Raw genomic sequence first — 16,871 nt, forward strand, 5'->3', positions numbered from 1 at the left:
TTACAGTAAAATTTTTACTTAAACATGGGATATACATTGCCACGTCATCACAAAATATATTAATAAAATATCAACAATCATTAAAACCCTCAGTCCAGCATTATAAAGAATAAAAAACTTTCCTCTGTGACTAGATCAAATAAATCCATAATTAAAATCTTCGCCTCCCAACCTTTGCCCACAAATAGAAAGAAATTGAACCGGTTCTGGAGGCGTCACCAGACATCGAGGGGGGGGGGGGGGGGCAGGGAGGTAGCCATTGTTGAAACAGCATTGCTATCCAGAACAACTTTATTTATATTACTTTCAAGCTGCATCACTTATGTGACCCATCCCTGCCCTTGTGTGGCAGTGCACAATAGAAAGTTGTTTTTACATATTCATACATTAAAACATTGATTGTAACCATGATATATATATGTGCCAGTTTAGACCTATTTTCTTGTGTATGACCCTCAGTCTTGCGTGACAGTGAATACCAGCATTATCCTCACTTTAATAAGACTTAATTGAAATTCTCAGAGTAGGCAAAATTGTAATTAAATTTGTCAATAAAGATGTTAATAATAAATAAGTGAGGTAGCACAAAGAAGCAGCTACAGTTGTACTCGTAACCCGAGCCATCCCTACGTTCTTCAGCTGCCGTAACCTCTAAATAATGAGAGTACCTCGTATCCGGATAGTGAAAATAATACATCTTATTACAGGGCCGAATAATATAATAATTATAGCTAACCGGTGATGAGTCAGGTAAACCAATAAAACACGGTAAGCCTCTCACAATCACTCAACTAAACATAATTAACGTGCCATATCTGTGATAGGAAGTATATTTGCAGTTATTATATTGTATTCATCTGGCAAATCTTCTGTGGTCACCAGGGAAACCAAGCGACCTCAACCGGTTGTTTCACATGAGAACAGACACCATAGACCACGAGGCTCTTATTTGGCAGATTGTTCATAACCCAACAGTTGTACCCACACTGAAGCCTTCAAATCAGTTAAGGCGTTGAGTACAAAACTAATACCAGTAGATTTTTAAACTAAAATTTAGTATAAATTTTCCTGTCAATTGATATGTTCTCGATTGATAGGTACTATAATTAATTAACCCCCCTCTTGTGTTTGGATATGACATGTGGGAGAATTTAAATCCATACAGTCCGCTCAATAAGGCATACAATTCACTAAGCTATCGAATGAAATAATAAAAGAAATAATTATACATCATAAATAAACATTCTTTAAATATATAAATTAAAAATAATTAAAATAAAATAAATAAAATCCCATGAGTCAGAATTCCCCACATGTGTTACTCCAAAGTCAGGAGGCAAGTGCTCCTCCAAGATCAGGAGGCTGGTGATACTCCAAGGTCATGAGGAAGGTGTTACTCCGAGGACATAAAGCACCTGATACTTCAAAGACAGAAGGCAGGTATTGTTCCTAGGACAATTTTAGTTTCTCACAAATAACTGCATAACTGATATTGCAAGAATCATCGAAGAAAAAATAATGATCTTCCGTTGCCATCACTATGCAGTTTTGATTGGTTCCTCCGTCGGGCTCCTGAATATTGTCAGTAATGCCGTCACCCCAAAAGGGGGTTCCCATCTTGACCTGGGTACCATCAGTCCAGAAGAAAGATCCCTCGTGGCCTTCATCTCTCCCACCGACCCAGTAATCCAACTTAGCCAGACCTGCGGACATATTGAAGAACAGGAGAATATTGACAGAGAGAAATTATTATGCTATAATACAGTTTTCACAAACGACATAGGTCTTGAGCTGAAGAACTCACCGTTACTGTGAAGGTACCTGACGAGGTAATACATGAAGTTGCCACAGTCAACCTTGACAATCTCGCCGCCCTTCTGCTGACAGTGACGTCTCATTGTTTCCCAAGTTCCCCTCAGTGCTATCTCCACCAAGATACAGTGACCATACACGTCCACAAACGGTGCCACGCACTCCACGACCCCTGTGGGCGACAGAGCACACGACTCATGGAGATGAATATATTAGGCAACTCTTATGTCGAGGCTTTTATATTCAATGAAACATTACTTAAGATTTTTAGTGGAATGTAGTTTGTCATGAAGGTCATGTCAAGCTTGTGCTCGGGTGAGGTGAGCTCTTAGCTAATGAGACCTATGAACTACATGGTCAGGTGAACAAGAGAACTACAAGGTCAGGTGAACAAGGGAACTACAAGGTCAGGTGAACAAGGGAACTACAAGGTCAGGTGAACAACGGAACTACAAGGTCAGGTGACCAAGGGAACTACAAGGTCAGGTGAACAACGGAACTACAAGGTCAGGTGACCAAGGGAACTATAAGGTCAGGTGAACAAGGGAACTACAAGGTCAGGTGACCAAGGGAACTACAAGGTCAGGTGAACCAGGGAACTATAAGGTCAGGTGAACAAGGGAACTACAAGGTCAGGTGAACCAGGGGAACAGTTTTCGAATACGACATGTGCCTTCTCTTAATGCTAAAGAGGCCCATCAGACAAGTGAATATTTGATGTCAAATGAATTTACGTATTCATCAATAGTGAACGCCCCTTAATACAGATGGCTTTAAGTGTGTGCAACTTCCTATGGTCACTGGTGGTGGCAATGATGAGCAGTTTTGAACTTCGTCGTGACGTTTTTGGATAATGCTGTTGATAGTGATGCTGTTTTATAACTTCTTTGTCTCTAATGGGGAACACTATTACCCTTACCAGCATCTTGGGGGAACACCATTACCCTCACCATCATATTATAGAACACGATAACCCTCACCATCATCTTGGGGAACACCATAATTCTCATCATCATATTAGGGAACACCATAACCTTCACTATCATCTTGGGGAACACCATAATTCTCACCATCATATTAGGGAACACCATAACCTTCACTATCACCATGGGGAACACTATTACCCTTACCAGCATCTTGGGGATCACCATTAGCTTTAACAACGTTCTGCAAAGCCGCTATTTCTGGAAAGGGAAAACAAATTATGTGAATAATTTCTGATTAAGATCTTGAAAGCGAAATATTTATAAAATTGACATTTATCAGTCAAGAAGAGTCGTTTAAAATCACTTTATTAAACAATAAACTATTCATCTAAAATTTGTTAAAAAATCAGTATGTAAAAGTTTCAATGGTCCTCCAGAGCAGTGATCCTCAAACGGGTCGAGGCGCTTGACTCTCAGAAGAGGAATTTCTGTTAAGAGGATGAACTCTTAACTGAGAAAGACCGTACTCAGTACACTATATACATATCAAATGTAATGCCAATTCACAGTTAAGCAGTCCTTTAGTAATGTCTGGCTCCTCAGAGTGCTTCTGTCACAACACACTAGCAAAGTGTACTAGAGAGGAGCCAGGTTGCACCATACTCTCTTGTGAGTAGTTGACATAAACAAATTAAGAACAAGTGTACAAAGGCAAGAGCCACTCACCGGAGGTAATGTTTGATTGCAGGTCGTTCAGCCACTCTCTTATTACTGAAATATAAACGACGAAAACCACATTACAATAACATGGTCGGTAATGAATAGAGTTAACAGTAGTTTATGTAGTCTTGGTCGCTTCTGTCTTATATCCTTCTGTTGTCTCCTAAACCTGCAATATCTGTGATCTCTTGAACCTACAATGTCTGTTATATCCTGAACCTTCAGTGTATGTTATCTCCTGAACCTGCAATGTATGTTGTCTCCTAAACCTTCAATGTATGTTACCTCCTAACATTCGGTGTCTGTTTTCAAAACGATAAATTTGTGATCAGCTTAGGTTATAATGTTGACAAATTATTACTACTATTGAGAAGGAAATTGTAATTAAATAAGAAAGTAACTGACCAAGGTACTGACTAGAAAAGAATATTTTCATTTAAAGAAATATAATCACTGAACTTCACTCCAACACCAGCTGTATCATCCATGTCAGCTACACTTACTGCCACACCACACTCCAACACCAACTCTGTCATCCATCTCAGCTACACTTACTGGCACACCACACTTCAACACCAGCTTAATCATCCAACTGGATTACAATTTCTACAACAGCAAACTTCAACAGCTCCTACGTGACTGTGAAGCTGCTCCAGTAGTCTCCTTACCTCTGGTTCCGGAGTCACGTTCAGCCAGCATAGTTTGTAGTTTCCACCATACCCAAGTACCTCTTGATACCTGGTTGATACCTGGTTGATGGGGTTCTGGGAGTTCTACTCCCCAAGCCCGGCCCGAGGCCAGGCTCGACTTGTGAGAGTTTGGTCCACCAGGCATGTTGGACATTGCCAGCTGGTTGAGGAGCAGCGTGTTGGACAGATCTTGAAGTGTCTGAATCTCGTGGGCAGCCGTCACCAGCGCCAGCACCGACAGCAGGATGGCTGAGAATGTTGCCATGGCGACCTCTCGGTGATCTTTGGGGGAGTGAGGCAGGCACCCGTTGTTGCTTTATTTATACACTCGCCTGGCATGGACATACGCAGGAAGGCAGGCACGCACGCACTCACACACACACACACACACACACTCACACGCAGGCACGCACGCACTCACACACACACATACACACACGCAGGCACGCACTCACACACACACACGCACACACACACACACACACACACACACACACACACACACACACACACACACACACACACACACACACACACACACACACACACACACACACACACACACACACACGCACGCACACACTGCCATACCTAAACACTGCTGCACACTGCTACGGGGCCTCGTAGCCTGGTGGATAGCGCGCAGGACTCGTAATTCTGTGGCGCGGGTTCGATTCCCGCACGAGGCAGAAACAAATGGGCAAAGTTTCTTTCACCCTAAGTGCCCCTGTTACCTAGCAGTAAATAGGTACCTGGGAGTTAGTCAGCTGTCACGGGCTGCTTCCTGGGGTGTGTGTGTGTGTGGTGTGGAGAAAAAAAAAAAAAAAAAAAAAAAGTAGTTAGTAAACAGTTGATTGACAGTTGAAAGGCGGGCCGAAAGAGCAAAGCTCAACCCCCGCAAAAAACACAACTAGTAAACACAACTAGTAAACACACACACACACACACGCACCCACGCACGCACACACACACACACACACACACACACACACACACACACACACACACACACACACACACACACACACATACACACCAGTCCCCCCCAGACCCCCAGTGAAAGGGGGAACTCTGACACCAGAGTTTCCAAGAAAAGTCTCAAGGTTTGGTACACCAATGCTGATGGGGTAGCCAATAAAGCAGAAGAGATAAAGAAAGAGTTAGTGAGGCAGACCCAGACATAGTGGCAATAGTCGAAACTAAAATAAATGGCATGATCTCGGATGCAATCTTTCCAGAGGGGTACCAGGTGATAAGAAAAGAAAGGACACAGAGACAGGGAGGAGGAGTGGCACTCCTAATAAAGCGGAAATGGAAGTTTGATGAGCTGGAAAATCCGGGTACCAATGAAAGCACGAGCTTCATACATGGAACTCTGACAGTGGATGGGAAGAAGATTGTAATCTTGATACTCTACAATCCCCTACCAAACAGTAGAAGGCCCAGGCAGGAGTATGAGGACAGCAACAAGACATGTATAGATGAACTGCAGAGGGCAGCAACTATAGCGCATAGAATGAGAGCGAAGCTGCTGGTCATGGGGGACCTAAATCACGGAGAGATAGATTGGGAAACGAGGAATCCCCATGGCGGGGAGGAGACCTGGGGAGCGAAGCTGGTAGACGATATTGACAGGAATTTCTTAACACAGTATGTGAAGGAAGATACTAGGAAAAGAGGAGGGGATACGCCCAGCCTATTAGATCTCATTTTCACCCAGAATGTAGAAGACATCGAGCAGTTGGAACCTGAAATACCACTAGGAGCCAGTGACCATTGTGTCCCAGTCTTTGACTACATGATGGAGCTTAAAATTGTGACCAAAGGACAAGAGGTCCGGGAAAGGAGACTTGATTACAGAAAAGGGTACTGCAGAAGGATAAGGGACTACCTGGGAGAAGTGCAGTGGGAGGAAGAACTTAGAGGAAAAACAATGCAAGGTATGATGAACCAAGTCATATTGAAATGCAAGGAGGCTGAAGAGAGATTTATTCCAACAATAAAGAAAAAAAGCAGGAGGGAATATAATAACCCATGGTTTAATAGACAGTGTCAGGAAGCAAAGGTGAGAAGCAGGAGGGAGTGGAGGAAGTACAGAAGAGAAAGGACAGAGGACAACAGAATTAGATGTAACAGAGCTAGGAATGATTACATTAACATAAGACGAGTGTCGGAAAGAAATTATGAGAATGATATTGCAGTCAAAGCGAAGGAGCAACCTAAATTACTACATAGCCATATAATAAGGAAGATGTCAGTAAATGACCAACTGACAAGACTGAGGAAAACAGAAGGGGCATATACAGAAAGCGACAAGGAAATCTGCGAGGTACTGAATGCAAATTTCCATGGAGTGTTCACAACCGAGCCTGAGCAGCTCCCATTGGTAGAAGCGATTACTCTAGATGAAAGACTATCAGATATAGAGGTGACAGCAGAGGAGGTAATGAAACAGTTGACAACACTGGATGCAAATAAAGCTGTTGGACCAGACAAAGTATCACCGTGGATACTTAAAGAGGCAGCACAGGCTCTCAGCGTGCCTCTGGCAATGATCTTTAATGAGTCACTTATGTCAGGAAAATTGCCCAGTTGCTGGTAGGAGGCAAATGTCGTACCGATTTTCAAGAAAGGTGATAGGGAGGAGGCACTTAACTACAGACCCGTATCACTGACAAGCATCCCCTGCAAAATACTTGAAAGAATAATTAGTCTAAGACTTGTTGAGCACCTGGAGAGCATTGGGTTTATAAACAAGCACCAACATGGGTTCTGGACAGGGAAATCATGCCTAACAAACCTTTTAGAATTCTATGATAAAGTAACAAGGATAAGGCAGGACAGAGAAGGCTGGGCAGACTGCATATTTCTTGACTGCCAAAAGGCCTTTAATACAGTACCGCATATGAGACTGCTATACAAACTTCAGAGGCAGGTAGGAGTAAGCGGAAAGGCCCTAGTATGGGTGAAGAACTACCTAACAGGAAGGAGCCAGAGGGTAATGGTAAGGGGCGAGAAGTCGGACTGGCGAACAGTAACAAGTGGAGTACCTCAAAGATCGGTGCTGGGACCAATCCTCTTTCTAATTTACGTAAATGATATGTTTACAGGAGTGGAATCATACATGTCAATGTTTGCGGATGACGCAAAATTAATGAGAAGAGTTGTGACAGACGAGGATTGTAGGATCCTCCAAGAGGACTTAAACAGAGATTGCAGAGATAGTCAGGGAAATGGCTACTGGAGTTTAACACCAGTAAATGTAAAGTTATGGAAATGGGATCAGGTGATAGGAGACCAAAGGGACAGTACACAATGAAGGGGAACAGCCTACCTGTAACGATTCGAGAATGAGACCTGGGAGTGGATGTGACACCTAATCTAACTCCTGAGGCACATACAATAGGATAACGACAGCAGCGTACTCTACACTGGCGAAAATTAGAACTTCATTCAGAAACCTAAATGAGGAGGCTTTTAGGGCGCTTTACACTGCCTACGTGAGACCCGTCTTAGAGTATGCCGCGCCATCATGGAGCCCCCACCTGAAGAAACACATAAAGAAAATGGAGAAGGTTCTGAGGTTTGCGACGAGGCTTGTCCCAGAGTTACGAGGGATGGGATATGAAGAGCGTCTGCAGGAACTGAACCTTACGAAACAAGAGAAAAGAAGGGAGAGAGGAGATATGATAGGGACATACAAAATACTCAGGGGAATTGACAACGTGGAAATAGATGAAATGTTCACACGTAATAATAACAGAACGAGGGGACATGGGTGGAAACTGGAAACTCAGATAAGCCACAGAGATGTTAGGAAGTTTTCTTTTAGCGTGAGAGTAGTGGAAAAATAGAATGCACTTGGGGAACAGGTTGTGGAAGCAAATACTATTCATACTTTTAAAACTAGGTATGATAGGGAAATGGGACAGGAGTCATTGCTGTAAACAATCGATAGCTGGAAAGGAGGGATCCAAGAGTCAATGCTCGATCCTGCAAGCACAAATAGGTGAGTACAAATAGGTGAGTACACACACATGTACTCACCTAATTGTACTCACCTAATTGTGGTTGCGGAAGTTGAGCTGTGGCTCTTTGGTCCCGCCTCTCAACTGTCAATCAACTGGTGTACAGAGTTGTCAATCAACTGGTGTACAGAGTTGTCAATCAACTGGTGTACAGTACACACACACACACACATGTGTGTGTGTGTGTTCGCGGCCCAAAGTGAAAAATCCGAGAAGCAAAAGAAGAATCCATGGTATAATAGGGCATGTATGGAAGCAAAGAAACTTAACAAAAGGGCGTGGAGGAACTTCTGGAATAACAGAACACCAGAAAGCAGAGAGAGATACCAGAGAACCAGGAATGAGTACGTCAGGGTGAGAAAAGAAGCAGAGAAAAGTTTTGAAAATGATATAGCAAACAAAGTCAAGACCGAATCAAAGCAGTCACATCAGAAGGAAAACAACAGTGAAAGAACAGGTATTGAAAATTCGAACAGGCGAGGACAGGTATACAGAGAATGACAGAGAGGTGTGTGAAGAACTCAACAAGAGGTTCCAGGAGGTCTTCACAATAGAACAAGGTGAGGTCACAGTGCTAGGAGAAAGGGAGGTAAACCAGGCGGCCTTGGAAGAGTTCGAAATTACGAGAGAGGAGATCAAGAGACACCTGCTGGATCTGGATGTTAGAAAGGCTGTTGGTCCAGATGGGATCACACCATGGATACTGAAAGAGTATGCAGAGGCACTTTGCTTCCCACTCTCCATAGTGTATAATAAGTCACTGGAGACGGGAGACCTACCAGAAATATGGAAGACGGTGAATGTGGTCCCAATATACAAAAAGGGCGACAGGCAAGAGGCACTGAACTACAGACCAGTGTCCTTGACTTGTATACCATGCAAGGTGATGGAGAAGATCGTGAGAAAAAACCGGTAACACATCTGGAGAGAAGGGACTTCGTGACAAATCGCCAACATGGGTTCAGGGAGGGTAAATCTTGCCTTACAGGCTTGATAGATTTCTACGATCAGGTGACAAAGATTAAGCAAGAAAGAGAGGGCTGGGCGGACTGCATTTTCTTGGATTGTCGGAAAGTCTTTGACACAGTACCGCATAAGAGGCTGGTACATAAGCTGGAGAGACAGGCAGGTGTAGCTGGTAAGGTGCTCCAGTGGATAAGGGAGTATCTAAGCAATAGGAAGCAGAGAGTTACGGTGAGGGGTGAGACCTCCGATTGGCGTGAAGTCACCAGTGGAGTCCCACAGAGCTCTGTACTCGGGCCTATCTTGTTTCTGATATATGTAAATGATCTCCCGGATGGTATCGATTCATTTCTCTCAATGTTTGCGGACGATGCTAAAATTATGAGAAGGATTAAAACAGAAGAGGACTGTTTGAGACTTCAAGAAGACCTAGACAAGCTGAAGGAATGGTCGAACAAATGGTTGTTAGAGTTTAACCCAACCAAATGTAATGTAATGAAGATAGGTGTAGGGAGCAGGAGGCCTGATACAAGGTATCATCTGGGAGAGAAAATTCTTCAGGAGTCAGAGAAGGGAAAAGACTTGGGGGTTGATATCACGCCAGACCTGTCTCCTGCAGCACATATCAAGCGGATAACATCAGCGGCATATGCCAGGCTGGCCAACATACGAACGGCATTCAGAAACTTGTGTAAAGAATCATTCAGAACTTTGTATACCACATATGTCAGGACAATCCTGGAGTATGCAGCCCCAGCATGGAGTCCATATCTAGTCAAGGATAAGACTAAACTGGAAAAGGTTCAAAGGTTTGCCACCAGACTAGTACCCGAACTGAGAGGTATGAGCTACGAGGAGAGACTACGGGAATTAAACCTCACTTCGCTGGAAGACAGAAGAGTTAAGGGGGACATGATCACCACATTCAAGATTCTGAAGGGAATTGATAGGGTAGATAAAGACAGTCTATTTAACACAAGGGAAACACGCACAAGGGGACACAGGTGGAAACTGAGTGCCCAAATGAGCCACAGAGATATTAGAAAGAACTTTTTTAGTGTCAGAGTGGTTGACAAATGGAATGCATTAGGAAGTGATGTGGTGGAGGCTGACTCCATACACAGTTTCAAGTATAGATATGATAGAGCCCAATAGGCTCAGGAATCTGTACACCTGTTGATTGACGGTTGAGAGGCGGGACCAAAGAGCCAGAGCTCATCCCCCGCAAACACAACTAGGTGAGTACATACATACATACATACATACATGCGTACATACATACATACATGCATGCGTACATACATACATACATACATACATACATACATACATACATACATACATACATACATACATACATACATACATACATACATACATACATACATACATACATACATACATACACGTCCAGTCAGCATACAGCTATTTCGGGACAAAATCCAATACAGTTTATACACAATACACCTGTTGATTGACGGTTGAGAGGCGGGACCAGAGAGCCAGAGCTCAACCCCCGCAAACACAACTAGGTGAGTACAACTAGGCGAGTACATACATACATACATACATACCTACATACATGCATACATGCATGCATACATACATACATGCATACATACATACATGCATACATACATGCATACATACATACACGTCCAGTCAGCATACAGCTATTTCGGGACAAAATCCAATACAGTTTACATTGGTGAGACGCCACTGTGATGAGGAGTTTAAATATCACTGGAACTGTAGGTTAATGTGTGACATAGGTGAGGTTAGATGAGGCATCTACAAGCATCAGCTGATGGAGTGTTGTCGAGGCTGGTGGTACTATGCCCAGATGTTGGAGGGTGGATTTGACATCCCCCCCCCCCTCCACATTGACCGCAGAACGTCTAAGGTTACTTTCCACTCTCGCTTACCAAGGGTATAATTCCCCCCCCCCCCCAACACACACACATGCATTAGATTCTTAACTTACAGTGTTTATGATTTACCAATTTATGTTACTACACTGACTCTCAATTTCACAATATTGTATAAACTTTGATGAATCGCTCGTCTATGGGTCATCCAATAATGTTAGCAGACTTCTAGATGCTAATTGCCACTGCTAGGTTTAGGCTCAGCTTCAAGTACCTCTGGGAATTTGTAACATCTGATGATGTAGATTTGACTAAATGTAAACTCTGTCAGCAGGGCTATTCGCATACTTTGCGTCATTATATAATGGAATGTGAAAAAATCGCGGAATTTAAAGATAACATCAATAGTGTCCATGAAATGTGTATAAGTACTTCATTCATAATGATGTGCTGGCCGAAATCTTAGCGAAGTATCCAAAATTTGCTTACTGTAGGTAATGCATGCATATGACTGTAAAGCTGCTGCCCAGTTGGGTAAGTATGCAGCACATGACTGTAAATCTGCCGCCCAGTTGGGTAAGTGTGCAGCACATCACTTTAAAGCTGCCGCCCAGTTGGGTGGGTGTGGAGCAAGAATAGTAACTGTGCGACTCCTCATAGATGTAAAGTGCCTTGTACAGTGACTGTTGTGAGCCTCTTGTTGAATCACTTGTGACACAAATGATTACTGATGTGTGTATTTGTGTGGGTGATTAAATATGTATCTGTATGTATATGTGTATACGTATGTATATGTACATGTATGCATAAGTATGTGTACATTAATAATTTTGTAACTAGCGTCAAAAGATTGTTATTTGCTTAGCTAAACGAACTAGAGGGTTCAGTTCCTGAACCAATTATGTGTCTCTGTAATCCTTTACACCACTGCCCACGGGATGGGTATTATGGGGTGCATAATAAAGAAAGAAAATGAATGGACCGAACCCCACAATTCATTTAGCTTGATGAGCTAGTTACAAAATTCACTATAAGTCGTCACATCATAAATGGGTTCGAGATCGACCACAAGTAGTGCATTACATAATTTATCAGTATTGTGCAGCCTGTGATCCCCGCCTGGCTGGATACTGATACCTAGGTAGTTTTCATGTGTCCGGACACCGGCGATAAGGTGGTATTATTTATTTAACTTAAGATATATATATTTTTAAATGTTGTCACATTAACGGCTACATCTTCCTTTCTTCTGACATATAGATTTTTAAGATTAATTAAAATATATGGAAACTAATTATACAATTAATTGGCTGGTGTGCATGGATTCACACTCTCAGAGCTAGCCATCAAGTAACTATCAAAACGCAAATATCTTCGTTTTCACTTCAGTTATATCTATGACAAAGGAATTTAAATGTAGCCTATATTTCAACCTTTCTGATGACATAAATACTTTCGTTAATCACAATATCTAGATCAAACTAACATTGATTTTCAAAAGGTTGCATATTTTCCATCAACGGAGAGCATCAGCCAAGAAGCCTTCTTTAAAATATGAATATCTTTCCTCACCCAATAAGATCTAATCTCTGAATAAAACACAAAAAACGACTTGATTGTAACCTATCCACCGCTGCCCATTGGATAGGGGAGAGGGGGTTATGTGTAGGATAAACATATCAATTGTGACACTAGCCCTCCATATATGTCAGTTGCTTAAATTATAAACTGTACTTGTGGTCGGTCTCGAACCCATTGTTGATGTGACAATGTGCATTGACTTTTGTAACTAGCTTATCAAGATTATAACTTGCTTGGCTATATGAATTGTGGGGCTCATTCCCTGAGCCCATTATGTGCCTCTGTAACACTCCACTATCGTCCATAGGATGGGTATGGAGTGCATAATAAATGAACTAAACTAAGCTCTGCCTTTTTGATAACATATACAATTATAAGCTTTATTTGTGAATCTCAATTAATTAAACAATATATCACAGAGCCTGTAGGGTTCGGTGAGATGAGCAAAGAGACATGGGAGATTTACATAAGTACAGTACATGGTAGTTTAAGTAGCGAACGCATGTCAACGAATAACGAGTATATATAACAAAACTATTGTCCTAAGAAGTCGATTTAACTTCCAAACATATATTTTTTAATAAATGTTAAATGTTTTCTGCCTAGTTATGTTAGATATTATTAAAAATACGTATTCTACTTGTTAACATTATAATTTAAATTTGTAAAATTTTTAATTAAATTTTTTTAATTTTTTTTTTTTTTAATAATTTGTGCAGAGAAGTGCGACAACTGGATATGCCAACAAACACTTTCAAAACAACGATATATCTTGGATAAGTCGCTCCACAACATTGACGCTTGGACCGTCGACTTCCTTTGATGCTACTTATTTACTTATTTCATAATGAAATTATATTTGTTTGGAGTAAATATATGTTTTCTCATGTTCTGCATTCAGCACCCACATTATAGTGAGTAAATATATCATATTACTTCATTACTTAAATAATGCTAGGAGGGTTTGAGTAGCTTTGGGTCTTTAGTGGACAGAATCTCCAATAGATGGGGCGAGAGTCGCCCCATCTCTCTCTAGCCCGAGCAAGAGTCGAAACTTAATTTAAAGTTGATATATCTTTGTCCTCGAACATGATATATTTCATTTGGTGCAATCATAATAATGTTCATATCTCGGCCTTTCTGGGGGCATATAAGATTTTAGGCTTTATTAGCGTATCTTTGTTAATTATACAATATATCGGCAAGTGCGTAGGCGTCTGCACTCCATGCCCGACAAGCTACTGAGCGCTACTATAAAAACATATGTAGCTTCACTTGAGCTATAAATATATCTATTGTCATGTATTTAAAATGAAGCTCATATTTCTATCTTGCTTAAGACATATATAACATTTGTGTTTATTAACGAATTTACGTGAAATAAACATTGATCTGAGAGAGAGTTGCTCTGTCGTTCAGTCTGTACGGGGTGGGAGCTCCGTAATTTTTAAAATACATGTATCTTCATTAGAACTTTAAATATGTCTGTGGTAAAGTGTTTAAAGTGAAGCTTATATGACTGCCTTTCTTGAGACATATAAAACATATATGTTTATTAACGAATTTACGTGAAATAAACATTGTTCTGAGAGAGAGTTGCTCGGTCAATCGATCTGTCCAGGATCGGAGCTCGGTTATTATAAAAGTACATGTATCTTCGCTTTAAATTTAAATATGCCCATGGCAAGGTATTTAGAATGAAGCTTATATTTCTATCTTTTTTGTGACATATAAAACTCTTACGTTTATTAAGGAATCTGCGTGAAATAGGCATGGTTCTGAGATGAATGCTGCGGTTTTCGAGCTCGACGAGCGATGAAAACTGCCTCTTTTATAAAACTACAAATATCTTTGGTTTTACTTAAAATATTTGTCTGGTAGAGGTTTTACAGATAGATCGCGTTTTTGTCTTTCAACTGACTAATAAATAATTTTGGTTTAATAAGTCATCAAGATGTTTTCAACAATATTCTTTCGGCGTTCGTCTTTTCCAATATGGGCGACCCTTATGGAAACGCGATACTTGGGTTAACCCATCCCATATTTGGGTCTGTTTCCATTTTGGTTTATATATATATATATATATATATATATATATATATATATATATATATATATATATATATATATATATATATATATATATATATATATATATATATATATATATATATATGTGTCGTACCTAGTAGCCAGAACGTACTTCTCAGCCTACTATGCAAGGCCTGATTTGCCTAATAAGCCAAGTTTTACTGAATTAATATATTTTCACTAATTTTTTTCTTATGAAATGATAAAGCTACCCATTTCATTATGTATGAGGTCAATTTTTTTTTATTGGAGTTAAAATTAACGTAGATATATGACCGAATCTAACCAACCCTACCTAACCGAACCTAACCTATCTTTATAGGTTAGGTTGGGTTAGGTAGCCGAAAAAGTTAGGTTAGGTTAGGTTAGGTAGGTTAGATAGTCGAAAAACAATTAATTCATGAAAACTTAGCTTATTAGGCAAATCGGGCCTTGCATAGTAGGCTGAGAAGTGAGTTCTGGCTACTAGGTACGACATATATATATATATATATATATATATATATATATATAACTGAAAACTCACACCCCAGAAGTGACTCGAACCCATACTCCCAGGAGCAACGCAACTGGTATGTACAAGACGCCTTAATCCACTTGACCATCACGACCGGACATAATGAGGTGATAGCCGAGGCTATTTGAACCACCCCACCGCCGGCACTCGGATAGTAATCTTGGGCATAGCATTTTACCAAATCACCTCATTCTTTGGGGCACACGTGAGGAACACAAATGCGAACAAGCCTGAATGGTCCCCAGGACAATATGCAACTGAAAACTCACACCCCAGAAGTGACTCGAACCCATACTCCCAGGAGCAACGCAACTGGTATGTACAAGACGCCTTAATCCACTTGACCATCACGACCGGACATAATGAGGTGATAGCCGAGGCTATTTGAACCACCCCACCGCCGGCACTCGGATAGTAATCTTGGGCATAGCATTTTACCAAATCACCTCATTCTTTGGGGCACACGTGAGGAACACAAATGCGAACAAGCCTGAATGGTCCCCAGGACAATATGCAACTGAAAACTCACACCCCAGAAGTGACTCGAACCCATACTCCCAGGAGCAACGCAACTGGTATGTACAAGACGCCTTAATCCACTTGACCATCACGACCGGACATAATGAGGTGATAGCCGAGGCTATCACCTCATTATGTCCGGTCGTGATGGTCAAGTGGATTAAGGCGTCTTGTACATACCAGTTGCGTTGCTCCTGGGAGTATGGGTTCGAGTCACTTCTGGGGTGTGAGTTTTCAGTTGCATATTGTCCTGGGGACCATTCAGGCTTGTTCGCATTTGTGTTCCTCACGTGTGCCCCAAAGAATGAGGTGATTTGGTAAAATGCTATGCCCAAGATTACTATCCGAGTGCCGGCGGTGGGGTGGTTCAAATAGCCTCGGCTATCACCTCATTATGTCCGGTCGTGATGGTCAAGTGGATTAAGGCGTCTTGTACATACCAGTTGCGTTGCTCCTGGGAGTATGGGTTCGAGTCACTTCTGGGGTGTGAGTTTTCAGTTGCATATTGTCCTGGGGACCATTCAGGCTTGTTCGCATATATATATATATATATATATATATATATATATATATATATATATATGTCGTACCTAGTAGCCAGAATGCACTTCTCAGATTATTATGCAAGGCCCTATTTGCCTAATAAGCCAAGTTTTCATGAATTAATATATTTTCTCTAATTTTTTTCTTATGAAATGATAAAGCTACCCATTTCATTATGTATGAGGCCAATTTTCTTTTATTGGAGTTAAAATAAACGTAGATATATGACCGAACCTAACGAACCCTACCTAACCTAATCTAACCTATCTTTATAGGTTAGGTTAGGTTAGGTGGCCGAAAAAGTTAGGTTAGGTTAGGTTAGGTAGGTTAGGTAGTCGAAAAACAATTAATTCATGAAAACTTGGCTTATTAGGCAAATCGGGCCTTGCATATTAGGCTGAGAAGTGCGTTCTGGCTACTAGGTACGACATATATATATATATATATATATGAAATATATATATATATATATATATATATATATATATATATATATATATATATATATATATATATATATATATATGAAATATATATATATATATATATATATATATATATGTCGTACCTAGTAGCCAGAACTCACTTCTCAGCCTACTATTCAAGGCCCGATT

At 41.0% G+C, this 16,871-nt stretch overlaps 1 protein-coding gene across 1 annotated transcript; it reads right to left on the reverse strand.

The window, feature by feature from the left end:
• LOC123751877 (hepatic lectin) lies at nt 1-4,512 on the reverse strand. The gene is made up of 5 exons (XM_069314753.1): nt 4,127-4,512; nt 3,465-3,509; nt 2,943-2,996; nt 1,805-1,984; nt 1-1,703 (listed from the first exon to the last, which is right to left on the reverse strand). Exons 1-5 carry the CDS (start codon nt 4,410-4,412, stop codon nt 1,450-1,452), a joined length of 819 nt encoding a protein of 272 aa, XP_069170854.1. The 5' UTR covers nt 4,413-4,512; the 3' UTR covers nt 1-1,449.
• Nucleotides 4,513-16,871: the final 12,359 nt, after the last annotated feature.

Source organism: Procambarus clarkii, chromosome 80 (assembly GCF_040958095.1).
Source record: "Procambarus clarkii isolate CNS0578487 chromosome 80, FALCON_Pclarkii_2.0, whole genome shotgun sequence".
Lineage (NCBI taxonomy): Eukaryota > Metazoa > Arthropoda > Malacostraca > Decapoda > Cambaridae > Procambarus > Procambarus clarkii.